General features: G+C 37.3%; 1 protein-coding gene across 15 annotated transcripts in view; it reads left to right on the top strand.

Annotated features, from left to right (window-relative positions):
- THOC2 (THO complex subunit 2) overlaps positions 1 to 27,914 on the top strand; it is a 117,883-nt gene that overhangs the window by 9,602 nt on the left and 80,367 nt on the right. For all 15 annotated transcript variants that reach the window (XR_008708338.1, XM_055564407.1, XM_055564403.1 and 12 more), the window contains exons 2-7: positions 5,612 to 5,670; positions 9,987 to 10,078; positions 12,373 to 12,424; positions 18,537 to 18,607; positions 19,505 to 19,626; positions 20,175 to 20,308. Coding sequence is in view for 14 of the 15 variants with exons in the window: in XM_055564407.1 (XP_055420382.1) it covers positions 5,612 to 5,670; positions 9,987 to 10,078; positions 12,373 to 12,424; positions 18,537 to 18,607; positions 19,505 to 19,626; positions 20,175 to 20,308 (530 nt within the window). In the remaining variant the exon portion in view is untranslated. The remainder of the gene's footprint in view (positions 1 to 5,611; positions 5,671 to 9,986; positions 10,079 to 12,372; positions 12,425 to 18,536; positions 18,608 to 19,504; positions 19,627 to 20,174; positions 20,309 to 27,914) is intronic.

Here is a 27,914-nt window from a genome sequence, read left to right as displayed (position 1 = left end):
CCTGGGTTGGATCCCTGGGTTGGGAAGATCCCCTGGAGAAAGGAAAGGCTACCCACTCCAGTATTCTGGCCTGGAGAATTCCATGGGCTGTATAGTCCATGGGGTTGCAAAGAGTCGGGCACGACTGAACAAGCAACTTGCACTTTCAAGTAAAAATGGTGTTCTGTGAAAAAGCGGCTAGTTCAGCTCACAATTCAAACAATTGCATAAGTGATTTTCCTGGGGACAACCATGGTATTTTGGTGTGTGACAAAAATGTTTTATGTATATGTTCCAATTTGCCACATAGAATATTAAAAATATGTATTCTAAAAAAAACATGTTCTCAGGGCTAGGATTTAATAAAATTCATTAAGGACATTTTCTTTATTGTAGATACAAACATATAACATAAATCTTAACACATTTTTAAGTAAACAGTGCAGTATTGTTAACGATAAGCACAATGTACAACAGATCTTTAGATCTTTTTAATCTTGGATGGCTGACATTTATACACATTGAACAGCAGGTTCCCGTTTCTCTATCCCTCTAGCCCCTGGCAACCACTGAAATTCTACTTTTTGCTTCTGTGAGCTTGATTACTTTAGATACCTCATATAAGTGGAGTCATGTAGTATTTATCCTTCTGTGGCTATTTTGTTTCACATACTATCTTCATGGCTCATCCATGTTGTTGTATATGACAGGATTTATTATTGAATAACGTTCCATTGTATATTTATGAGGTTTTCTTTAGGTACTCATCTGTTGATGGACATTTAGGTTTTTTCCTATCTCTTGGCTATTGTGAATAATGCTGCAATAAATATGAGACTGCAAATACCTCTTTGATATCCTGATTTCAACTTTTATGAGTAAATACCTAGAAGTGGGATTGCTGGGTTGTATGGTAGTTCTGTCTTTACTTATCCGAGGAACTCCCGTTCTGTTTACCATTTTACCTCCACGAACAGTGCACAGGGTTTCCAGTTTCGTCATATCCTCCCTAACACTTATTTCCTGTTACTTTTTAAAAACAGGTATTTTAGGTTCACAGAAAAGTTGAGAAAAATATACATATATTTCCCATTTACCCCGTCCCCACACATGCATAACCTCCCACATTACCAACATTTCCCCACCAGAGTGATACATTTGTTACAATTGGTGAATCTGCACTGACACATCATAATTGCCCCCAATTCATAGTCTACCTTTGTTTTCACTCTTGGTGTTGCACATTTTATGGATTTAGACCATAATGACATGTATTCATCATTATAGTATCAGAGTATTTTCACTACCCTAAAAATCCCCTATGCTCTGCCTATTCATCTTTCTTCCCAGCCCCTGGTAACCATTGAACTTTTTACTGTCTCCATAGTTTTGCCTTTTCCAGAATGACATATAGTTAGAAACATACACTGTGTAGATTTTTCAGATTGACTTTGTTGATTTATTAATGTGCACTTAAGGTTTCTCCATGTCCATGTCTTTTCATAGCTTCATTGCTTTATAGCTTATTTCTGTATGGTGCTGAATAATATTCCGTTGTGTGAATGTACCAGTTTATTTATCCATTCACCTCTCGAAGGACATCCTGGTTGCTTCCAAGCTTTGGTAGTTATGAATGAAGTTGCTGTTAACATCCTTGTGCAGGTTTTTGTGTAGATGTAAGTTTTCCTCTCCTTTGGGTAAATATCAAGGAGTGAGAGGGTTGGATTGTAAGGTAAGAGTATGTTTACTCTTGTAAGAAACCACTAAACTGTGTTCCAGTGTGGCTGTCCCGTTTTTCGTTGCCACTAAAGATGATTGAGTGTTATGTTGCACCACATCCTCACCAGCATTTGGTGTTGGCAGTGTTCCAGATTGTGGCCATTCTAATAAGTGTGTAGTGATATCTCATTGTTTTAGTTTCCATGTCTGTGAGGATGTATGATGTGGAACATCTTTTCATATGCTCATTTGCCATCTGTATATCTTTTGATGAGCTGTCAGTTAAGGTCTTTGCTCATGTTTAAATTGGTTGGTTGTTTTCTTATTGTTGAGTTTTAAGAGTTATTTGTATATTTTGGATTATAGTCCTTTATCAGATGTCATTTGTTTGCTTGCAGTTTTTTGATAATGACCACTTTTACAAGTGTGAGGTGATGGCTCATTTTGTTTTTGATTTGCATTTCTCTGATAATAAGTGATGTTGAGCATCGTTTCATAACCTATTGGCCATTTTGTCTGTCCTTTTTTTTTTTTAGGCTATGCCTTGTGACATGTGGGATCTTAGTTCCCCAACCAGGGATCAAACCCATGCCCCCTGTATTGGGAGCACAGAGTCTTAACCACTGAACCACCAGGGAAAGACCCTTGTAGATCTTCTTTGCAAAAATGTCTATTTAACCCACTCCAGTATTCTTGCCTGGAGAATCCCATGGACAGAGGAACCTGGCAGGCTACAGTCCATGGGGTTGCAAGAGTCGGACATGGCTTAGCAACTAAACAACAATTCATTTTTTAATCAGGTTGTTTTCTTGCTGTTGAGTTGTAGGTGTTTCTTATATATTTTGAACGTTAGCCCCTTATCAGATACATGGATGGTTCACAAACATTTTTCCCCCTATTTCATAGGTTACCTTTTCTTTTTATTTTTGGCCACAACTTGAGGCATGCAGTGTCCTAGCTCCTCGGGGGTCAAACTGTGTCCCTGCAGTAGAAACATGGAGCTTTAACCACTGGACCATCAGGGAAGTCCCCTGCCTTTTCATTTTGTTTGTCATTTCTTTGCTGTGCATACAGTTTTTAGTTTGATGGTCCACTTGTCTGTTTTTGCTTGCATTGTCTGTGCTTTTGGTGTCACATCCAAGAAATCATTGCCAAGACCAATGTCATGAAGCTTTCTCCCTGTTTTTTTCTAGGGGTTTTACAGTTTCCGGTCTTATTTTTATGTATTTGATCTATTTTGAGTTGATTTTTGTGTATGATGTAAGAAGTATCCAATTTCATTCTTTTGTATATGACTGTCCATAATGCTGTTGAACATCTAACAGATTTTTCAGTTTAGTAGTTGTGTTCTTTAGTGCCGGACTTTGTTTGGTTCTTTTAAAATTTTCTGCCCTTTTGTCATTCTCTTCATGCATCATTTTCCTGAACTTGCTGAGCATCTCTATGATGGTTATTTTAAATTCGTTGTCAGATAATCCACATACCTCTAATTCTTTAGGATTGGTTTCTGAAGACAAATTTTGTTCCTTTTATTGGACCAGTTTTACCTGTTTCTTGATGTTCCTTGTAGTTTTGTGTTGGTTATCTTTGCATTTGAAAAAACACTCTTTTATCCCAGGCTTTATGGACTGCTTCAGTGCAAGGAAAGGCCTTTACCAATCAGCTTGGCTGTAGATTCTGGGAGCCTCTCAGATTTTTCTCTGAATGTGTCTTCTCTGGCCTAATGTGTAGATTCCAGATTAGAGGGATTTTCTACAAGCTTTCCCTCTCTTGCTTCCTCTGGTGTCCATCTGTTGTACCCTAGGGTCCTCTGAAGCAGCAGCATGCCACCCAGCTTTTTTTTGTTCTTAGTGGCTCCCAGGCAGCTAGAGTATGCTGGGTACCGTCAGTGCCCCGAGTCAGGCTAGACAGAAACCAGTCTCTCAGGTAGTGCCCCCTCCCCCAAAGCTGGAATACTGGGCACACGCTCTAGTTTTCTCTTTCTCCCTTGAGGGAGAGATTGCCAAGCTGTTGGGCACCTCCCTGACCCCCCGAACCCCCTCACTGCCCCCACCCCCGGAAGAACGTTAGATGTATATATAGTCCAGTCTTCTCTTTCCCTCCTCAGAGAGAATTTGGAAATTGGGAATTGCCTTCCAGTCATGCAGTGCTGTGCCAGGAGTAGGGACCGTGGTGAAAGAGCATCATGTATTTTCCTAGGAGCTTTCATGCAGCTGGTTTAGTTCTTGCCTGGGGTGCAGGAGCCTCTTAACTGTTTCTGAATTTCTCATAAAGGGAATTGTGGATATGTATTGTTGAGTTGTGTTTCTATGGGAGGAAGGAAGGCCTGGGACCTCCTATTTTGCTATCTTGCTGAGCCACTCCCATCAAGGATGTTCTTAAGTGAAACTAGCTTTTGTTTGTGTGAATGATCATGAGAGATGTAATGAAACAATTTGGTGACATCTTACATGAGACTGACTTTATTCTTTGATTTCTTAAAAAAAATTTTTTTTAAATTCTTTGACTTCCTGATTGTGAAGAATTCAGTGAGACAGTTTGGTGCTACTACCCTAACGAATGCTAAGGTGCCGGCAGTCTCACCTTCCTTTGCTTTTGAATTATTAGCCAAATGTCAGTACAGTAAGAAGGGAAATGCAGTCTTAGTACTATTATGAATATAGTTTTGACCTTGCAGAATGCCAGAAACTGTCTTGGGGATCAGGGGTTTGTGAACCACACTATCAGAACTGCTGCTTTATCAAGTTACAACTTTTTTTCTTACTCCTAATTTTTAAAAAATTTTTTAAAAAAATAGTGAATGGTTATTGAATTTTGTCAAATGTTGTTTATGCATAAAAAGACATAGAAAACTAAGAATAGAAACTTTTTGAACTATTTTGTGATTTTTAAAGTTTAATGTGGTAAATTAATTTGAACCAACTTGGTGTATTTGGGATAAACCCATGTTAACCTTGATGTATTTCAGTATTTTTCAATTTATATATCTGTACATATTTAATGGAGCTTCCCAAGTGTCTCAGTGGTAAAGAATCCACCTGCCAATGCAGGAGACATAAGAGAAGCAGGTCGATCCCTGAGTCGGGAGGATCCCCTGGAATAGGAGATAACAACCTGCTCCAGTAGTCTTGCCTGGGAAGTTCCATGGACAGCGGAGCCTGGCAGGCTACAGTCCATGGGGATTCTCCAGGCAAGAATACTGGAGTGGGTTGCCATGCCCTCCTCCAGGGGATCTTCCCAGCCCAGGGATCAAACTCAGGTCTCCAGCATTGCAGGCGGATTCTTTACCACCTGAGCCACAAGGGAAGTGCATACATTGCAATAGATGTACTTCTTAAGCCTTTTGTACCCTGAGGCTCCCCCACCATCTTTTATTTTTCCTTGTAATATATTTGTTGAAGAGACTGGGCCATTGTCCTGTAGAGTTTCCCACAGTTTGTATTTAAGTTTTGCTCCCCCTCCTCAAAGACAACTTCATACGTGGTGGTGTATTCTTGTATTAGGATCAGGAGGCACATAATATCTGATTGCGTCTTAGGATGTGAACAGCCATTGATAGATGCCTAGATCCTTAAATTTATTAGGGACTTAAAAATGGTGCTGTTCTAGCATACCTTTGTTTGTTAGCTGAAATACTAACACAGGCATTTCTTATCAACTGTTCATTTGTATACAAAAGTCAGAATAAGTGCTTGATTTTCATTCTTTTATTTACCTGTTTTCATTCAAAATAATGTCTTGATTCATTAGCATCTTCCAATTATGGTTTTTAGGTTTATTTTATTTAAATTATAAACTAATGGACTTAAAATGTGTAATACGTTTCCAGATGTTTTTAGTTGATAGAATTTGCTGTATAAGGATTATCTGTGTTAGAATTAGAAATTAATACAGATTGTTTGTTTTATTCTAGTTTACATTTATGCCGGATCCTCAGTGAAAATAAAAGCCACGATAGTTCAACTTACAGAGGTAAGACTTTTAAAAGTATCATAGCTATGAGATTTGGCTTGGTCAAAATTAATAAAATACCCTGTTTTCCATTAAATTTTATAAATAGAAGAGCTAGCATGGAAAGAGAAACTAATTCTGATCTTGTTTGTGCTAGGAAACTTGCAGAAACTGAGGTTCAGTGTTTTTACTAAAGCTGGTTATGTTTAGGTGGTATCTGGGGATCTTGTTAAAGGCAGTTGTCATGGAAAACATTACAAGCAAAGGAGTTGTTTATGACTGCATATCTCAAATATGATTTATTAAGTAAAGTGTTATGCAGTTAAACTGAATGTAAAGTTTTAGTTATTTTAATTTTAAAGGATTTACTGTTTAATTTTTTTGAATTTAAAATTAGATATATGGATTCAGAAAAGGAGGGGCAAAAACAAAAGCAATGATGCCCAGTAATTTAAACCATTTTCATATGTAGCTTTCACTGGGGGTATAATCAATGACATTTTTTTCCAATCTGGAAAAATAATTTATAATCAATATTCTATTTTAAATAAGTTATTAATTTTCTGTAAATGTTTACTTTTATCAAAAATTAAAAATTATCTTAATATGAAAATATGTACTTTTTGAAGAACATTTGGATTTTTGAGTATAAAGCATTTTCAAATGAGTGAATGAACCATTTTTCTTTCTGTCATTTGGGTAAGACTTGTTAAAACTCCTTGCTCAATCCCCAAAGTTATTTTACAGTCATCCTGCTTTTAAAATTTCAGATCATTCATAAAGATTTTTGAGGTTGTTAATACAATGCCATTTTTGAATAAGTCAGTTGACTGTCAGAAGAGTAAGAAACTAAAAAAAAGAGTCCTTTTTAAAAGCATTGGATAGTTTTCCCTCTCCTTATGTTTGAAACAAGTTTCTAACTTCTCAGTTAACTTGTATCTTGTTTGTGTTTGAAACCTTAAGTGGGTAAAAAAAACATTCTCAGCAAAACTATAAATAGCATAACAGGGTGGTTACTCTTAACAGTTTTAAATGAAACAATTTAGATCTTTAATAACTATCAGACTATTGTTAATTTGCATGGTGGTTCTGATTCACATATGAAACTCAAATTAGTAGGGGTGTGGCCTCATTGGCTCAATTGTGAAGGTTCTCTGGGCTTCCCTGGTGGCTCAGAGGTTAAAGCGTCTGCCTGCAATGTGGGAGACCTGGGTTTGATCCCTGGGTCGGGAAGATCCCCTGGAGAAGGAAATGGCAACCCACTCCAGTATTCTTGCCTGGAGAATCCCATGGATGGAGGAGCTTGGTGGGCTCCAGTCCACGGGTTGCAAAAGAGTCGGAAACGACTGAGCACTTCACTTTCACTTTCTCTTTCTTGCTCTTGCCTACTTGCAGGGAACTGAATGTTGTTTCTTTAGAATTTCCTTTGTATATCTCAGGGGCATTGACTTTGGGTATTGTTCCTTCTGTCTTTTCTCTTTTTGCTTCTCTCTCCAAATTGATTTCATTTCAGGAAGGCAGTTTCCCTTGCACATGCTGCTGTTTTTATAAGTTCTTTTTATAAGTCCCCTCCCCCCCATGAAATAACATAGTAAGGATGGCTGATGAACATGAGCATTCCTAGTGATATTTGACATAACTAGTGGCTAAAATGCTCATATTTCACAAAGAATGACTAGAATCTCTAGAAATCCCTTTTACTTGTGGCTGTTCTTAAAGCTGCTTTTTCTGAAATGTTAGCATTTATTCTTTTCTGTATAAGGGTTGTAAATTTTCCTCCCCATTGTAAATCTAAAGTTTTTCAATTTTAGTGTAGATTTAGCAGGGTTTTGTGGACTAGCCTTAGTAGTCTCTAAGACATCATGTACTGTTTCTGTGGATAAAATACAGCAGAAGTTCCTAGCCATTTAAATGGGCATTTAAATGACATGTGAATTGGGGACTGTCTTTGCTACTTTGTGGATTACATTGTGATTGTTTTGGTGTCAGTGTCAGCAAAATGACCTGGGCCATTTGTTCTCTATTTTAATCTCCTTTGATTAAGGTTAGAATTCCCTCAGCCCCTGTGAGCCCATATTCTTACGGGAATTTAGTTTATGATGCTCAGCTGTTTTGTTCTTCGGTGAGTGAGTGCTTTTTTAAAAATCTTAGTTGTGTGGATAATTTCAAATGAGTATTATTTGTTACAAAAGCATTTTATTAATGCTAATTGAAAGCATCAAAATGACCTCATATTCCTACCATAGTAACAGATTTTTTTTTTGCATTTTAGTTTTTATGAATTTATTATAAGCATAATGAAGGCATATTTGTGAGAAAGGTAGAATATATTTAATGAATCCTTCATAAGGAATTGGAATAATCTGGCTATATTTCTTTTGTGAATAATTTAGTGGACAAATTAATTTCATTATAAAATACTATTTTCATTGTTTAAGGGGAGATTGATAAAGTTTTGATTTCTATTATGTTCCTTTTTGTGGCTAGTAGTAAGTAGACCAAAGGAGATTTTTAAGTATTTGATTTCTTTTAAACATTTTTTTATTTTTATGGCTGAGCTGAATGGATTGCAGGATCTCAGTTCCCTGAACAGGAATTGAACCTAGGGCATGGCAGTGAAAGCACCGAGTCCTAACCACTAGCTGCTGCTGCTAAGTCGCTTCAGTCGTCTCTGACTCTGTGCGACCCCATAGATGGCAGCCCACCAGGCTCCCCCGTCCCTGGGATTCTCCAGGCAAGAACACTGGAGTGGGTTGCCATTTCCTTCTCCAGTGCGTGAAAGTGAAAAGTGAAAGTGAAGTCGATCAGTCGTGTCCGACTCTTAGCGACCCCATGGACTGCAGCCTTCCAGGCTCCTCCGCCCATGGGATTTTCCAGGCAAGAGTACTGGAGTGGGTTGCCATTGCTGTTACGAGGGTTATAATCTTACGAGAGAGCAAACGCCCTGGGGAACACTTGAAACCGCCAGCGCTGACATTGTATCAACCGCTATTACTGAAATCTTAGGCAAAACTAGGGGGCGCAAGTAACAAGAGAAACAACTTGTTTACATTCCAGTCTCAAAGTAGCTCCCGAGGAGACACATTTCAAAGGGCGAAATAGAAACTTTATGTCGGAAAGCATGGCAGACTTCTCTCCTAACCACTAGACCACCGGGAAACTCCTCAATATTTGATTTCTTAACTTGCTGTGTTGCCCTGAGAGATTTTTTGATTTCCTTCAAAGGGGGTTATAAACTGACTTTGTTTTACATTAATGTTTTTAGAGTTACTTGTTTTCTTACTTTTAAAGAGAGGAAGGAGGTAAAGATTTTAGTGTTTGGGACTAAAGAAAAAGGTAGCTGGAAAGATATGTTCACCTGACCATTAACTCCTACCTCCTCCCGAAACTCCTCCAGGAAAGGGGGGCTATGCTAATTGTGAATGAGACAACTGTACTTGCGGTTGACAGTTCTCACAGGACTGCTGTTTTTTTTGTCTGTATGTACATACGTAATTATGATCATCCCTTAGTATCTACAGGGAACTGGTTCCAGGAGCCCCCTCAAATAGCAAAATCCGAGTATTCTCAAGTCCCTTATATAAAATTGCATAGTACAGTGAATCAAGTCAGCCCTTCATATTCATGGGTACAGAATTTGTGGATACAGAGGGCTGAATATATTTTAGTTTGAATGCTGATGGAAATAGAGGAAACATTGAGGTTTAGGTTTGGGAAGAAATTTCTCTGATAGGGTATGGGTTTTATATTTACTGTTATTCCTTACCTGTTTGTCATCAGTGTAGCCCTGAGATTGAATTAACTCTAATCTGAATGTAGTTAGAAAAATCTGCAAAATCTCTTGGTGAGAAGAATGGTTAATTTATATTCATTTGTTGGAGTTCTATGCAGTCCTTAAAAATAATTTCGTAGACTTTGGTACTAGGAGGAAATATTTTTAAAAGTGTTTGTCGGGGAATCAGAGTACCAAATGATGTGAACTCTGAATGCAAGTATGTAAAATATGTAGACGTACAGAAAAGGATTGGCGGGAGGTGCTCAGGCAATAGTTATGTTACAGCAGTGCAGTCAGTTCAGTTCAGTTCAGTCGCTCAGTTGTGTCTGGCTCTTTGTGACCCCATGAACCGCAGCATGCCTTTTTCTACTCTTTAAGTATTGTGTTTTTGTGAAAATAAAAGGGAAAAATCTGCTAGAGAAAAGCATTAGAAATATATTTTTCTTAATCACTGGTGTTTATAATAATCTGAAAGTAGGAAATACATAGGTCTTCCCTTAGAGGGTCTACCTTTCATGTTCAAGAGATTGTGTCCTTACACTCTTTCTTTTATGTTTGACAGATTTCCAGCAAGCTCTTTATGAATTATCATACCATGTCATTAAAGGAAATCTAAAGCATGAACAGGCATCTAATGTTCTTAGTGACATCAGTGTAAGTATGCATATGGTTTTTTAATTTGATAATTGTTACATATTTTTTTTTTTGCCTTTGATACAGGGGATCCTGAAGTATATAACTTGTGTTTTATTTTATTCAAAATGGTAAGCCATTGTTACTGGACAGTTATATAGGTATTTTAATCTTTTTCTGTGGCTATGAGTACAGCAGAAAATATTAGGTAAGCTGGGAGGGCAAAAACATCTATAAAAAATATTGGTTAGAATGTTCTCTCAATATTAACATAACAAGACATTTTCTTTTGTTTGTGGTTATGTTTAGAAATTAAATATATTTTAAAAACTGAGGATGAAATTATTTTAAAATGAAGTATGGTTCTAACTTAATGCTGATTTTCATGTTTGCTTTAGAAAATATTAACTAGATTTTTTTCCTCACCTTTCAGTGGCTATTTAAAGGTGAGGAAAAAAAACTGTTTCACTCTTTTGTTTAGTGGGCTTCCCTGGTGGCTCAGTTGGTAAAGAAACTGCCTGCAATGCAGGAGACCTGAGTAGGAAAGATTCCCTGGAGAAGGGAATGGCAACCCTCTCCAGTATTCTTTCCTGGAGAATTCCATGGACAGAGGAGCCTGGCAGGATACAGTCCATGGGGTCACAAAGAGTCAGATACGACTGAGCGACTAACACACACACACTTTTGTTTACTAGAAAGGTTAAGTTAGATTCAGACAAGATACTTTTCATGGTTGTTTGGGATTTGAATTGAAAGATGAACTCTCAAGTTGTAAAGATGTTTATTGTACAACAGGGGTTAAGTGTCATTTTTTTTTTACAAGTGATATTTTATTTTTACTAGGCTGGGTTTTACACTTGTATAAATAAAATTATATGTCCAGTTGAGAACAGCTTTCATAATAAGTATTTTTGAGGTGGTACCTGGAGTTTCTTGATATCTGTATGAATTTCTGTAGGCTTTAAATGTCTGTAGCCTTTGGCTTTGTATGATTTTTCTGCTTTCCCAAAGATAGTCTTAAGGAATTTCTGTGTTTAGTTGTTGTGATTTTTTCCCCCCATCATGTTGAGATATATTTGAGCAGTAGAGGTTCAGTATGAGTTTCTCTTTTACCCCTAAACTGTCTCTATCTGATTAGTTCATGTAGGAGTAGTCTATTTCTTCAATAAGTGATATTCCGTGTTTGAAAACTCTTGTCTTGCTCTATTATTTTGGAGCACTTTCATTCAAGTAGACATAGCCAGATTTCATAGCCCTTAAGAAAAGACTAATGTCTGATTGGCAATTAAGGTCATTTCATTCTGTAAATTGGGCATGAGTATAGGGTTTATTGTGTTAATGGAATTTGATTCTAATACTCTTCCCACTTATTGAGAGTGAATAGTCCAAATGAACTTAATGTGTTTCATTCTTTCTTAGCTTCCCTTTCTTTGAGTGCTTAGTAATATATATGCTTCTGCAGCTGGAACTTTTGTCGTGGCTAGATTCTCATAGTCCCATATTGCACTGTCCCATATCAGCCACAGAAACATATCTTGTGTCTCTTACAGCTGCCAGGTTTTCCTTTAGAATTATATTTCTTTTCTTTACTCTCTGAAAATAGGCTAATTTTAGTGTTGCTATAGTGCCAGCAAACTAATTGCAGTAATTGAACAGTGATCCTTACTAATGAAAAATGGCTCTAAAATTGGGCATGGGAGTGTGAAGTCAGGAGACAAATCTATTATAAATGTTGGATCCGTTTTTCCAAAGACTGCAAACATCAGTGCATAAGGAAAATACAGATTTTTGGTAGTTATTTTCATCTTCAGAGAATCTTGAGTTATGAGACAACTGCTTGTACTTATTGCATTTTTCAGATTTCTGTTCTGAATACTATGATTTTTGCTTAGGTCAATGTTGACTCAGGTATGAGCACAGCATTTAAAGTTTTAGATGAGAAATGTACCACTTTAAACACTCTTACTTTAGATAGGTGTAAGGTACTCCAAATTCCAGTAGTTTCTGACATGAAACTTCATTGGAAAAATGTTACTCATTTGTGTTTTTTATTATTTCCTGAGGTGCTTGTTTAAGGTTCTTTTTTTTTTTAACTCAAGTTATTTCATGGTAGACATTTAAACAGGTTTTCTAACCATTATCTCCCTGTCTTAATTTTCTCTGTATTATGAAACTTGAAGAATTTTATTTGTCAACATAGTGGTATTAGGGTTTTGTTTTTAAGTTTTACTGAAGAGTGTTATTGTGAACCCATAATACTTGCTAGTGTGCTATTCTAGGATTTACTATGAATAATTATATTTTTTTTAAATTAGGAATTTCGTGAGGATATGCCCTCCATTCTTGCTGATGTATTCTGCATATTAGGTAGGTATTAATAAGCCTGTATTAATTTCACTTATAAATACCCTTTATTTCACTTGTAAAAAGTGTTTGGAAAATTAATGTTAAATACAATTTTTTTTTAAGCTAAGGATTTTACAAATGTTTCTACAAATCTAGGTTATATTTTTTTTACTTTATAGAGATTATAGTATTGTAAGTCAAATGTGAGTTTAATCACTATATTTAAATAGTTCTAGTTTATAATTTAAATGGTTTGAATTTTTCCAAATGTATCTTTGTATAAAATTGAGCTAAGTTAAGTCATTTCAGGTTTAAAAATCCAGGTTTTCTGAAGTTAATCTGAATTATTCAGATTTTAGTAACCACCTAATTAATATTATTCAATGCAGGTTATCAATGAATGTCAGAATATCAAGCTTAGGACACTCAAGAGATAATTACTTTGCTATTGTACTCTTTTGATTTTTAATTTTAAAAAGAGCAAGAAGAGCCAAAGTAATCAAAAATACTTTTGTTTTGAGGATGAGAAACCAGCTTTGAAAATAAAACTTCTCTCTTTGTCCAGAATAAATAAGAATTCATGCAAGATCCCTGGAGAAGGGATAGGCTACCCACTCCAGTATTCTTGGGCTTCCCTGGTGGCTCAGCTGGTAAAGAATCCGCCTGCAATGTGGGAGACCTGGGTTCAATCCCTGGGTTGGGAAGATCCCCTGGAGAAGGGAAAGGCTACCCACTGCAGTATTCTGGCCTGGAGAATTCCATGGACTGTGTAGTCCATTGGGTTGCAAAGAGTCAGAGAAGACTGAGTGACTTTCATTTTCACATGCAAGATAAGAATAGAATTTCTTTGACTTGGAACAAAAGGTAGTATCCCTCCATGGGAAGCATGGATTTGAAAAATAATGTATATTACAAATATATTTCTCTGATTTTAAATCTGAATTAAAGTATCTGAGCACAGTTTTCCACATCAGTCTTTAACTTTCTGTAACTTTGATCTGTTAGAAAACATTACCAGACATTATAATATTCACTTTAAAATAAGACTTATTCTCTGAGAGTTTTTCAGGCTGGAATGAATTACTTTACTTTAGCTCATTAATCTTAACTCTTAGAATGAGATAGGTTACTTAATTTGTCTTACTGAGAATCTGGAATTTGATTGCAACAAATCTAAATGCCCGGCCCTTGATCCTTCATGATGTTTAAGATTTTATAGCATCAGTAATGTTATGAACAGGTCAAAATGTATGTGGACTGAGTGATAAATGAAGAGAGCAGACAATTGATTGGACGACAGTGTGTCCCCTTTCTGTTTGTTTTCCCTCCTGTCAATCTTAAAACTCCTGATTTAGATGGTAAAGTATTTGTCTTTGCTATCTATTGGATTGATTGATTTTAATTTTTAGAGCAGGCGCTAAAGATATTATATTACAAATAAATACAACATGAGTCAAGTTTCAATTTAAAAAATTGTTTTTACTATAAGGAGAAAAGGAAAGATATACCCATCTGAATGCAGAATTCCAAAGAATAGCAAGGAGAGATAAGAAAGCCTTCCTCAGTGATCAGTGCAGAGAAATAGAGGAAAACAATAGAATGGGAAAGACTAGAGATCTCTTCAAGAAAATTAGAGATACCAAGAGAACATTTCATGCAAAGATGGGCTCGATAAAGGACAGAAATGGTATGGACCTAACAGAAGCAGAAGATATTAACAAGAGGCGGCAAGAATACACAGAAGAACTATACAGAAAGATCTTACTGACCCAGATAACCACGATGTTGTGATCACTCACCTAGAGTCAGACATCCTGGAGTGCAAAGTCAAGTGGACCTTAGGAAGCATCACTATAAACAAAGCTAGTGGAGATGATGGAATTGTAGCTGAGCTATTTCAAATCCTAAAAGATGATGCTGTGAAAGTGCTGCACTCAAACTCAATATGCCAACAAATTTGGGGAACTCAGCAGTGGCCACAGGACTGGAAAAGGTCAGTTTTCATTCCAATCCCAAAGAAAGGCAATGCCAAAGAATGTTCAAACTACCTCACAATTGCACTCATCTCACATGTTAGCAAAGTAGTGCTGAAAATTCTCCAAGCAAGGCTTCAACACATGTGAACCAAGAACTTCCAGATGTTCAAGCTGGATTTAGAGAAGGCAGAGGAACCAGAGATCAACTTGCTAACATCCGTTGGATTGTAGAAAAAGCAAGAGAGTTCCAGAAAAACATCTGCTTTATTGACTATGCCAAAGCCTTTGACTGTGCATCACAACAAACTAGAAAATTATTCAAGAGATGGGAATACCAGACCACCTTATCTGCCTTCTGAGAAATCTGCAGGTCAAGAAGTAACAGTTAGAACCAGACATGGAACAATGGACTGGTTCCAAATTGGGAAAGGAGTAGGTCAAGGCTGTATATTGTCACCCTGCTTATTTAACTTATATGCAGAGTACATCATGAGAAATGCCAGGCTGGATGAAGCACAAGCTGGAATCAAGATTGTCGGGAGAAATATCAATAACCTCAGATATGCAGATGATACCACCCTTGTGGCAGAAAGTGAAGAGGAACTGAGAGCCTCTTGATGAAAGTAAAAGAGAGAGAGTGAAAAAGCTGGCTTAAAACTCAACATTCAAAAAACAAAGATTATGGCATCCGGCCCCATCATTTCATGGCAAATAGATGGGGAAACAGTGGAAACAGTGACAGACTTTATTTTCTTGGGCTCCAAAATCGCTGCAGATGGTGATTGCAGCCATGAAATGAAAAGATGTTTGCTTCTTGGAAGAAAAGTTATGACGAACCTAGACAGCATATTAAAAGGCAGGGACATTACTTTGCCAACAAAGGTCCGTCTAGTCAAAGCTATGGTTTTTCCAGTAGTCATGTATGGATATGAGAGTTGGACCATAAAGAAAGCTGAGCACAAAAGAATCGATGCTTTTGAACTGCGGTGTTGGAGAAGACTCTTGAGAGTCCCTTGAACTGCAAGGAGATCCAACCAGTCCATCCTAAAAGACATCAGTCCTGAATATTCATTGGAGGGACTGATGTTGAAGCTGAAACTCCGATACTTTGGCTACCTGACTTGAAGAACTGACTCATTAGAAAAGACTCTGATGCTAGAAAAGATTGAAGGCAGGAGGAGAAGGGGACGACAGTGGATGAGATGGTTGGATGGCATCACTGACTTGATGGACATGAGTTTGAGCAAGCTCCGGGAGTTGGTGATGGACAGGGAAGCCTGGTGTGTTGCAGTCCATGGGGTTGCAAAAAGTTGGACACGAGTGAGCAACTGAACTGAACTGATACGTTTATAAGCCTGAAAGAATGATTTGTAGATATCAGTTTGTGGAAGCTGTTAGTCCTTGATAGTGTCAGAAATATATTTTTGTCTTTCTCTGGGTAATCAGTTATCAGCTTATCAATTTGTTTTTTTTATTGACTTGTTAGGATATATTTTTTCTTCATAGTTGTGTAGTAATAAGAATTATTGTTACAAGTCAGTGCTTTTTACTAGTAACATGAATTCATGAAGATGGTGTTTGGTTGCTCTTGGGAAATTTCTTTTAGCCTATCCAGTCCATTTTTACAAGCAAGATTAGGATGGCAAACTTGGAAAGAGAATTTCCCACACCTGCCCCCCTCACTCACCCACTCCTACCCTTGGCAGAAAAAGAAATGATCCCAGGGTGACCCCAGACCAAGATAGGGGAATAGGAGTAAGAACGCGAGCTATCTCTAATGATAATGATCATGATAATGATAATGATTATAACTGATAATAATATAGGTGCCGTTTTGGAACATCTTCTCTATGTTAAGCATTTAATGTTTTCTGTAAGGTAGGTTTATGGATCAGAAAATTGAAGCTTAAGAAAGTAATTTCTCAAGGCCACACAGCTAGTAAGGCAGAGTTTGAACCTGGGTGTTTTTGGTTCTAGAGTCCATGATGTTTTTACTGCATCATGTTATCTTTCTAATATTTTGACAATTATAAGGGAAATCAGTGCTGTATTTTCCTGGTTGAGATAGCATTTTCCTTTAAAAGACTAATCGTGTAAGGTGAACGGGCCTGAGAGTTATTAATATATTAACTCAAAAGGAAAGTGTAATGTAACTTGATGCACTGTTGGGACATCTGAGCTGGGTTAGGTGATAGGTAATAGTGGGCCTAGAGTTTTAAATTACTGAGGACTTTTTAGTAAAATCAGAGGGAAATTAAAGAGAATTTTGATGCTGATTTGGGGTTGAGGAGTCAGGAATAGTATATGAATTTATTGGAATAGTTTCATGAGTTAGAAGAATAAAAAGAATAAAGTAAACAGGGAATGCATAATTGGGATAATAGATTCCTGTGTTGATGATTGAGATAGTTTAGCTAAGAAATTTACTGAGGTCCCATTAAGCATTTCCTAACATGGTCAGAACCCAGAGAGTTGTATCTTAATCAGGTCTGGTGGCTAAGAGGAGAATATATTTGGTTTGTAGAAGGTGAACCTGCTACCCAAGTACTCTCATTTTTGGGACTTTGGAGGTAGATCTTAGGGACTGTAGGGCCTTGGAGAGTAGATAGATATTAGTCCTGACCTCTCAAGATCAGTGTGTTTGAAGTTCTAGGCTGGGGAGGGACCAGAAAACCAGTGTAGGGCCTTGGAGAGTAGATAGATATTAGTTAAAAGAAGAGGCCCAATTTAGTCCTGACCTCTCAAGATCAGTGTGTTTGAAGTTCTAGGCTGGGGAGGGACCAGAAAACCAGTTAATGGGGAGACCACTTGGGAGTCCCTGGAAAAGATTGACGAGATGCACATGAATTTAAAGTCTTACTGAGGGATTGAGATTGTACTGCAATTTACAGTACATTACAGGGTGTATAAATTGCACGCTGAAATTCCCTTAATACCCTTGATCTGATTGTGTGCTTAGCTATAGTAGTCAGAATATTGGAAAATGGCACTTTCCAAGAAGGAAAAGTGGAGAAGGGCCAGGAAAATGTGGATGTGTTTAACAATAGATCCTCTTCTCTTTTGATTCTTAGTGATGTCAATAGAAAGTAAACTGAAGGAAAGCAGTGATACAATGTCTGTCTGAGGGGAACCCTAGAACTCTTAGAGGAGAATTTTTATTGCATCACTAAAATGGGTGCCTTTTTCTGTAGTACATTTTAAATATAAGTTGATTTTTAAAGCAAAGTAATGGTGTGTAATCAGTTAAAACAATAATTCTGAAATCAGTCTGGTAATCCTGCTAATCCTGGTTGAAGTTTTTGATGCTTAGCGTTTAGAACTAATTGTTTATTTCCTCTATACTTTAGATGAGAAAATTGTTTGACAAATTCTTTGAATAACTTACTGAAGCTCAAGGAGGTGTCATTTTCTTAAAAAAATATTTAAGTAGGAAGAAAATGAAACCACTGAATTTTTCTTTGCTGACTAGAATTGTAATTCAAAATAAGATGTTAAAAATATCTTTTAATACAGTTTTCATAGAGTTGCTGACCAAGTAGCTTGGTTAGAACATGGTACGTGGTACCAATGTAGTCAGTCAAAGGCTTGATCTTCATGAATAATAGCGTCTTTAGTATTAGAAGAGATCTTTGTTGTCACCCAGTTCAATTTTCCACCTTATTGTCTCTGACACGTGGTCATTTAAACTTTGCTTGAATGTTTCCATTTTTTTTTTCCCTTGGCTATGCCACACGACTTGTGGGTCCTTAGTTCCTCAACCAAGGGTTGAACCCAGGCCTTGGGTAGTGAAAACACCAAGTACTAACCACTGGACCACCAGGAAATTCCCGAATGTTTCCATTTTTTTTTTGAAAGCAGTAGTTTTTTGAAGCTTTGTTGCTTCCAGTGCCTTAGCACATAGCTCCATAATCAACTGACCATTTTATGAATATGCCATTGGTCACAAGGTCAGTCTTCAATATCGTGAGAAATTAATTCTAATTATTCATATGCATATGAAGGACAGCTTATGCTTATCACAGTTTAAACTTTTCCTCCCAATTCAGAATGAGGTATTTTAAATTTAGCTAGTTTTAAAGAAGCAAGGTATGTTATAGTTCTGTAGTCTAGAAAAATCAATCATCAAACTTTCACCTTTTTTTCCTTCATCATTGTAGATATTGAAACAAATTGTTTAGAAGAAAAAAGCAAGAGAGATTATTTTACACAATTGGTATTAGCATGTTTGGTAAGTTTTTAAAAATACTTTCCATTTCTCAATTTTTTATGAAATGATTGTAATCACAATGAATCATGTTAATGGAGGAGGATATTGACATTCATTTGACTGTTCATTATAAGGTGAGACTTGGGTTTTGAAATGGAATGCTTTGTAAAATTAGACATGCTGTTTCTATGAAATAGGCATGCTACTGTATCAAACTGTCTATGCATATAGAAACTTTGGTGATACTCCTGATCTAGAAAGTTTCTAACTAAGGAAAAGGTAAGTATCTATCAGATGAGTAGAAATGATGTGGACAGCTTTTAAACTGAATGATTTTTCATAAACTATTCGGCAAGGAGAAAAAGAATGGAGGTAGTTTAAAAATAGTAAATTCTAGAACTTGTCATAATCATTGTCTAGTAAACCATTTTATGTTCATAAATTTAGAACCAAGGAGGAATGGCATTACTCAGATCTGGAATAATGTCCTTGTCTTTGCTGCACTAGAATCTGACTTAAACAGTAGAAACGAAAGAAGGCTGAAGTGCTGCATTATTTTAAAGAAAATTCAATTTTAATCAGACTTAAAATTAATCAGAATTACATCTGTAGTTCTTGTCATTTGTAGGCTATGGAGAGCATGCATATAATTTTTAGTGAAGTTTTAAAAAGCTACGTGTTGTATTTTTCAATACTTTGAGAGTCATCATTTTTGTTAAATTGAAGTTCTAAGCCTTTTTATAAAGTTGTATAAAGTTTACAACTTTATAAAGTTCCATATTTTATAAAGTTGTATATGTGTATATAATATGTGATTTTAATATTCTTATTTGAGAAAATTATTTTGCATGTTTTAAGATTGTGGATGCATAGTTGGAATGCTGAGGAATAAATGGCCTTTAATATTTTTTAATACAGTATTTAGTTTCAGACACAGTTCTAAAGGAACGCTTGGATCCAGAAACATTGGAATCATTAGGGCTTATCAAACAATCACAGCAATTCAATCAAAAGTCAGTTAAAATCAAGACAAAACTCTTGTAAGTACATGCATTTTTATGTTGCAGATCAAGTGCCTGTGTATGTTTTTTACTTCCCATGTTGAATACCAGAAATTTTTAAAGGTGTTTTGAAGACTTTTGTTGTTTTTGCTGTTAGAGTGTGTCTCGTGTTTTTTCTTTCTAAGAGTGGCCTATGGTTATTGAGTCAGCAGTGAACTTTACCTGTGTGAAACCAGTGTTGATTTTTTTTCCTTATTAGAAGTTAAAATAATCAACATTTTTATTACTACCAGTAAAATAATTTACAACTAGAGTATACTCTTGTCAATGATGGAGATAGTGTTATGTTAGCAGTATCATTTCCTTGTGTAGCTGGTTTCTCTGTGTAATTCATATTGGGGTGTCTCTTATGAATCACTGTTATTTTCTATCCTAAAAGATATACAAAGAGGTAAACTTTCAACAACTGTTCTTTTGGTGGTTTAATATAAGAGTAAGAAAATTCAATGAAAATAATACATTAATCTTATGCAGGCCTGTTAATTGAAATTAATTTTATCTGCTTTATGATGTTTATCTAATTTCAGTTATAAGCAGCAAAAATTTAATTTGTTAAGAGAAGAAAATGAAGGTTATGCCAAGCTGATTGCTGAATTGGGGCAAGATTTATCTGGAAATATTACTAGTGATTTAATCTTAGAAAATATCAAATCTTTAATAGGTAAGATGTACATTATATAGTATGTGTTACTAAGAATAAATTTGACTGTTGAAGAATATTCATAAAGACAAACTTAGTGCATTTTCTATAGATCTTTGTTTTTAAATTAAGAAATGAGAGAAGTGTCCAGCTTGTACTTTTAAGATTATTATCAACAGAAAAAAATTTGAGATGATATTTGTAAGAAATCTTTTTGGTACTCTTACCCTTGTGTTTACATTAGTTTCTGCTTTCTAGCATTTCTATCTTTAATTTTTAGATATTTTCCAATAATTTTATGGAGGGCAGAAAATAAGCAAAAGTGAAACTTTAATAAAATCTTTGGTGAACTCTTGAAATGTGGAGATGTTCAGTTCTTTTGAACTTGATTTTAAAAATACTAAGCAACTTTGATACACATTTTATCTGTTAAAAGTAAGTGCAGCAGATGTTATAAAAGTGTAACAAAGAGGAGAGTATTATTTTCCCTAGCTTTTGAATAGAATTTCTTTAGCATTGTTCTTTCTGTTTTTTAAATTTATTTGACTGCATTGGATCTGAATTTGCAGCATGTGGTGTTTTCGTTGGGTCATGTGTCGCAGCACTTGGACTCTGGAGTGTGCAGGCTCGGTACTTGTGGTGTGCAAGGTCTCTAGTTGTGGCATGCGGGCTCCAGAGTGCACGGACTTCAGTAGTTGCAGCATGCAGGCTGAGTTGCTCGGTGGCATGTTGGGATCTTAGTTCCCTGACCAGGGATCAAACCAGCGTCCCCTGTACTGCATGGCAGATTATTAACCACTGGACCTTCATGGAAGTCCTAGCGTTGTTTTTTGTATTGAGCATTTGGAAGAAATAGTTGCTTCTATAGAAAGGAGGAATAAATGATAGAAAAATAAGGTACTTCTGATTTTTCAAGAATGGAAAGAATTTTTGCTATTTGTTAGGTGTTATGCTATCTCAAGGAAGATTTTGCAACACTTGGATGTCTTAAGTTTTGAAACCTGTTGGAGAAGTCATATTTTCTGCCTCACTAGTTTTATATAAAATTTTATTTATTTAATTTGTTATTTTTGGCTGTGCTGAGTCTTTGTTGCTCTGTATGGGACTTTCTCTAGTTGCAGTGCATCCCCGTTGCGATGGCTTCTGTTGTTGAAGAGCACAGGCTCCAGGACAGGCGGGTTCAGTAGTTGTGGTGCACAGGCCTAGTTGCCTTATAGCGCGTGGAATCCTCCTAGACCAGGGATTGAACCCACGCCCCCTGTGTTGGCAGGTGGATTCTTAACCATTGGATCACCAGGGAAGTCCTTCACTGGTTATATTTTGTTAGAGGATATGTCCACTCAGTCACTCAGTTGTGTCTGACTCTTTGTGGCCCCATGGACTGTAGCCCACCAGGCTCCTCTGTCCATGGGATTCTCCAGGCAAGAGTACTGGAGTGGGTTGCCATTCCCTTCTCCAGAGGATTTAGAGGATGCTTATGCTCAATTCTCAGGTATTTTCTGTGGTTTTGAAATTTATGTATGATTAAGAGGGAGGAGGTATCCTAGTCCTTTCCTCCTTTCTCCACTGGGGACCCAGATAAAACTAGATTTACTACAGTTATCTTTGCTTTTAACTTAGGCTTTTGGTGACCAACTGGTATAGAGATAAGGAGCTTTTAGTTTAAATTTACCCTTTTCTTTGAAGTAAGTTTTATTCTGGCAGCTGATTAAGTCTCTTTGCTACTTCTGTTGTCAGTTTAACACCAAGACTGGTAATCCCCTAGGGCTGCAGGGCTCTTGCTTGTTTAAATTGTGTGGCAGTGACCCATTAAAAAAAATCACCTGTAGGGTTTCCTTTCTGTTCTTTCCAGGGTAGGCTCTACATTTTTCCTGCAGCATTTTAATCTAGTTTGAGATGTTTGTCAGTACTACCTTGCTATAGGTTTGTCTTTCCTTGTATCCTGCCATGTACTGTCAAAATGGTATTCCCTACATAAAAGTTCTGTGCTGTATGAGGTCTTCACATTTTTAAAAACTTTATCTGCTTGTTTGTTGACATCTCTTGTCTGTCCTTGTTCCTTCTATTTTTTGTCCTTGAGTTTATACTTTATTAGTTCTTTGTTATTTTGGGAACATTTCAGAGAGGGATTTTTGTATGCTTTTATCTAACTGAGAGTAACATACACTGTGTACTTTCTTCTCTTGAACTTTGTCCCCATAGAGAACAGGTTATGTTACTGTATCTGAAGAACAGTGGCAGTCACAGCTGTAAGCTCATGACTCACATGGATATTCCATGAGTTTAAAGAATTTGATTTCTTGGGCTAACCCTCTATTCTAGTCTGTCAGGTGTACTACAAAGCACGATAGCCCAGAAGCACTCAAATGCCACCTCTGCAGTGTAGACTTCTTTGGCTACCTCACCCCCACCGCAACACTCCCTATTGTTCACTATATTCCTTCTGAGCATTTGGCACCATATAATATGCGCTGTATTTTATGCCACAGCCCCACTGGAATGTAAGTAAGTTCCATGAGAATGAGGGTTTTTGTGTGTTTTGTTTAGTACCTCTAACCTTAGTGCCTGGTACGTAGGTGCTGAATAAATACTAGTTGAAAAACAAATGAATGTTTCCCCTTTTCTGCTGCTGCTGCTGCTGCTAAGTCACTTCAGTCATGTCCAACTCTGTGTAACCCCATAGACGGCAGCCCACCAGGCTCCCCCGTCCCTGGGATTCTCCAGGCAAGAACACTGGAGTGGGTTGCCATTTCCTTCTCAATGCATGAAAGTGAAAAGTGAAAGTGAAGTCGCTCAGTCGTGTCTGGCTCTTAGCGACCCCATGGACTGCAGCCTACCAGGCTCCTCTGTCCATGGGATTTTCCAGGCAAGAGTACTGGAGTGGGGTGCCGTTGCCTTCTCCATCCCCTTTTCTAGGATAGCTTATACTGATTCTTAGCCTCTTTCTCCCAGCATGGAGGATTTGAGAAAGTTCATTTCCCTGGCTCAGTGTTTGTTTCTCTTTGGCTAGCTGATTCCTCTCCTCCCCCATTGTCTGAGAAAGAAATTTTTCATAGTTGAAGTTAAGACTGAGTACTCACTCTTTCAGTGTTAGAATTTACCAGATTCCTCCTCAGTGCAGACTCTAGGTAGTCCTTGTCATCTGGCCAGAGGAGTTCACTAACATAGCATCCTGCTTTTCATGACGTCTTTGGATGAGTTTCCTCTTGTTTGTTCCCATTTTTTTCTCTCTAGGAGCAATCTAGACAGATAATACTTAAGCTATCTCAGGTCTGATCTCCTTCACCAGCCACTGACAGAACTGGTATCTGGTTTGGGAGGCTTGCATTTTAGATACACTTATATTTCAGGGTACTTTGTCTGATCAGGAGAAATCCTTATTTATCATTCTATAATTAAAAGGTAGTCATTTGCTCCCTAAAAGATTCTGGCATGTCAAAATTTTATGTCCTAAATATGAAAAACAGTATTTATATTCTGTCAGATAGCCTTGGGCTGTTTACTGCAAGCAAGCAAGGATTAGGAACAGTTATGAGTCTATCTGGTGGTTGCAATCTCAAGTCTGACAGTAAGTTTGAGAAACTTAATAGGAATGTATAGTGATTATTAGGCTTTTGAGCTGCCATGTCATAGATGCCTCACAGATGATCCCCACATCAAGATGGCAAAAAGCATATTTTATAAATTAGGGGAAAGAATATCAGAGATGGACTCTCTGTTTTTTGGCTATGCCGAGCAGCTTGTGGGATCTTTTCCCTACCAGGCATTCAACCTGGGCCCTTAGCAGTGAAGGTGCTGAGTCCTAACCACTGGACTGCCGAGAAACTCCCAGAGATGGACTCTGATTGCTGAACTAAACTATAAGAGGTCTATTCTTCTGTATGCCCTTCAGAAAAAGTAATAACTAGTAGGTATTCTTTCCTTTTCTTTCTTCTAAATTAGTGGTCAGCAAACCTTTTCTGTAAAGGATGAGATGGTAAATATTTTTTTCCTTTGTGGGCCATATGTTTTTTGTTGCAGCTACTCGCTTTTGCCATTGTAGTGTGAGATCAGCCGTGGACAACGTGTAAATAAAGGAGTGTCTGTGACAGCACAACTTTACCACAAAAATCCAATGGGTTTGATCCATAGGGTGTAGTATGCTGATTGCTGCTGTCAATAAAAAGTTATGTCTAAAAATTAGTCATGGAGCTAGCTTGAGTTTAGTTTTGGAGACTGAAAATGATTCTAGCTGGTTTGGGGTTTAGTGGCCCAGGATCTTTTTGGCTTTGACTCTCTGATCCTTTCCTTCTCATGCAGAATCAGAGCCCTCTTCGCCAAACCTCAGGACCTTCATTTGTCACCTGGTGTCCAAGGTTGTAAATCTGACTGGAGGTGGGAAGGGTGGGGTGAGAGTCTCTCCTCCTCCAGTCTCCCAAGCCCTCTTAGTTGCTTGTTAAGTGACCAGAGAAACATTAAAAACAAAACCCCAAGTCAAATGATTTTATTCTTTGGCAGATTATGGAACATTTAACCCCTTTGAGTACATTGTCTTGAATGTACTTAGTATTCTGTCTTCAGATCAGTTTGCATATAAGAGCCATTCAACCTTGAAGCTTCTTATTGTATCAACACTCTCCTATCCCTTGGAAGCGGAAGTCAATTGACTGCTTCCTTTACCTAAGGCCTTGCTTTTTTGGTGTTTCTTTCCTATACATGAGTTACAAAGAAGTAATTTATCTCTACTAACAAAAAGAAGACAGCAATCGGGGTTCTTAGGTATAGTTTTTTGTTTTAACTATTATACTTTTATTTTGTTGGATGCATTGCTCTGCATCTTGCTTCTCTGGTTCTTGCCTTGAAATGTGCAGTTTTTTGCAAAACTATTTCTTTTTCTTTTTCTTTTTTTTTTTGCAAAACTATTTCTTAGAAATAGTCTAGCGTAAGTTTTCATTAGCCTGTTTTAGTCCATTCAGGTTTCTATAACAAAATACCATAGACTGTGGGGCTTATAAACAACAGAAATGTATTTCTCACAGTTTTGGGGGCTGGAAGTCCAAGATCAGGGTGCCAGCATGGTTGGGTTCTCATGACAGCCCTCTTCTGGGTTGCAGACTGCTAACTTACTGTTGTATTCTCATGTGGTAAAAGGGGCAAGGAGCTCTCTTTTCTAAGGGCATTACTCTGATTCATGAGACTATGCTTTTATGACCTATTCATCTCTCAAAGAGCCTACCTCCTAATAGCATTTCATTGGGCATTAGAATTTCAACATGAATTTTGGAAGTACAAAAAACATTCAGACCACCGCTTAGCCTGCTTCTTAAGTAATTCTACATGCCAGAGCTACATCATGTCCTTTTGTTAAGAACATGGATTTTTTTTGTCTTATAAGGTTTATTCTGTCAGGAACATGATAATTGAAGCTAGCATTCTGTTTTATTGTCGAAAATGTATAGGCTGGACGTCTCTCCCAGTCATGTTTGCAGTGTTACCCAGGTCTTTTTGTTTCTGTTAAGAATCTCAATTTGACCTGTCCCTAAAAGAACCATTGTCACTTTAATCATGTTTTTTGCCTCTAATTGCAGTTAGTTCCTCTAATACTGGCCATCTTATCCATCTTTGGGGAACATTCAGTTACTTTTCATTGCGTTTTTTCCAAAGATGTATCATCCAAAATCTGTGAACTTTTGTTATGGGTAGGGAAGGCATTTTATTAATCTCTGTATCACAAGCATTTGGTACATAGTGGGTAGTTGCTGCTGCTGCTGCTGCTAAGTCACTTCAGTCGTGTCCGACTCTGTGCAACCCCATAGACGGCAGCCCACCAGGCTCCCCCATCCCTGGGATTCTCCAGGCAAGAACACTGGAGTGGGTTGCCATTTCCTTCTCCAATGCATGAAAGGGAAAAGTGAAAGTGAAGTCGCTCAGTCATGTCCGGCTCCTAGCCACCCCATGGACTGCAGCCCACCAGGCCCCTCCGTTCATGGGATTTTCCAGGCAAGAGTACTGGAGTGGGTAGTTACTTAATGTTTATTTAAATGAAGGAATGAATCCATGGCCATTACAGGTCTACTATTTAAAATGTTATTTCCCATATGGTTCCCTGTTTGTTCCTGAAAAAGCATGTGTGTGTGTGTGTGTGTGTGTGTATTGCTTAATGTACCTGATATAGAGGTAGGGGGTAGGCTTATGCTCTTTCTCAGGATGACATGACTATCAATGCTTGGGCTGGATAAAAGCCTTTTTAAGATGTTTGAGCACAAGATTGCCTGTTCTACCACAATTGCCATTAGAAAAAAAATTATTTTGTACATTTTAAGCTTACTTATTGATACTAAAATCTTAATTGTATATGAAATAGCTTAACTGTTATTTAGCAAATCTCTGCCATTTAAAAAATGATTTTCTAAATCCTTCATTTGGTTTCTTTTTCTTTGTTATATAGCATATGTGTGTTAGTCACTCAGTTGTGTCTGACTCTTGTGACCCCATGTACTGTAGCCTGCCAGGCACCTCTGTCCATGGGATTCTCTAGGCAAAATACTGGAGTGGGTAGCCATTTCCTTCTCCAGGGCATCTTCCCAGCCCAAGGATCGAATCCTGTTCTGCATCGCAGGCAGATTCTTTACCGTCTGAGCCACTGGGAAAGCCCATTGTGTAGCATAGGTCATTCCAATTGATTGGACTAACTTATGGCACCTGAGACATATAACAGAAAACTCATAAGCCAGGTTTTTTTGGTAAGAGATGCAAACATTGTCATCTGTTATAAATAAATATTGCATCCTGTTCGTCTAGGTTACAACCTTAAATTGCTTCTAGAAGGAAATTGGTTGACATTACAGATCATTGTAAAATAACCTTTGTGAAATAATACTCTTAAACAAAACATAATATATCAATGGTTCATTCTGTAACACATTGAAAATATAAACTGTAAAGCAGTGTGAATGAAACACAGCATTTCCATGTAATATGTTGTTGTTCTAGTCTTTATACACAAGTTTTGTGGACTGTAGCTTAAATGGGTAATTATAAGCTAACATTTTTTTCTAAAGTATATTCAATGTATCTTTTTGTTCTCTGATGGAATAGAGCATTGTTCATTTTTATTTAGTTGAGTGAATTTTTATATTTAGTAAATGTAGGAGCAGTTATAAGGTTGGAAAGTTTGCTAGATCCTACTTCCATACTCTATTGTTAGTGTTATAGCAGTTTGAAGGCTTTTTTTTTTTTCCAACTTTATCTAGGCATGAAGTGTTAGTCGCTCAGTTGTGTCTGACTGTTTGGGACCCCATGGACTGTAGCCTGCCAGGCTCCTCTGTCCATGGGATTCTGCAGGCAAGAATACTGGAGTGGATTGCCATTCCCTTCTCCAGGGGATCTTCCTGACCCAGGGATCGAACCCGGGTCTCCTGTACTGCAGGCAGATTCTTTACCATCTGAGCCACCAGGGAAGCCCATCTAGGCATAATTGATGTACAATAAAATGTGCGTATTTAAAGTGTACAGCTTGAGTTTTAACACATATATACACTTGTGAAAACATCTCCACAATCTAGATAATGCACATTTCTATCACCCACCCTCCAAATTTCCTCTTGTCTCTTTGTATTTCATTCCTCCTTACTCCCTATTTCCTCCC

The sequence above is a fragment of the Bubalus kerabau genome, chromosome X (assembly GCF_029407905.1).
Source record: "Bubalus kerabau isolate K-KA32 ecotype Philippines breed swamp buffalo chromosome X, PCC_UOA_SB_1v2, whole genome shotgun sequence".
NCBI lineage: Eukaryota > Metazoa > Chordata > Mammalia > Artiodactyla > Bovidae > Bubalus > Bubalus kerabau.
The sequence above is the reverse complement of the archived record's forward strand: the minus strand, read 5'-3'. Positions and strand labels throughout refer to the sequence as shown.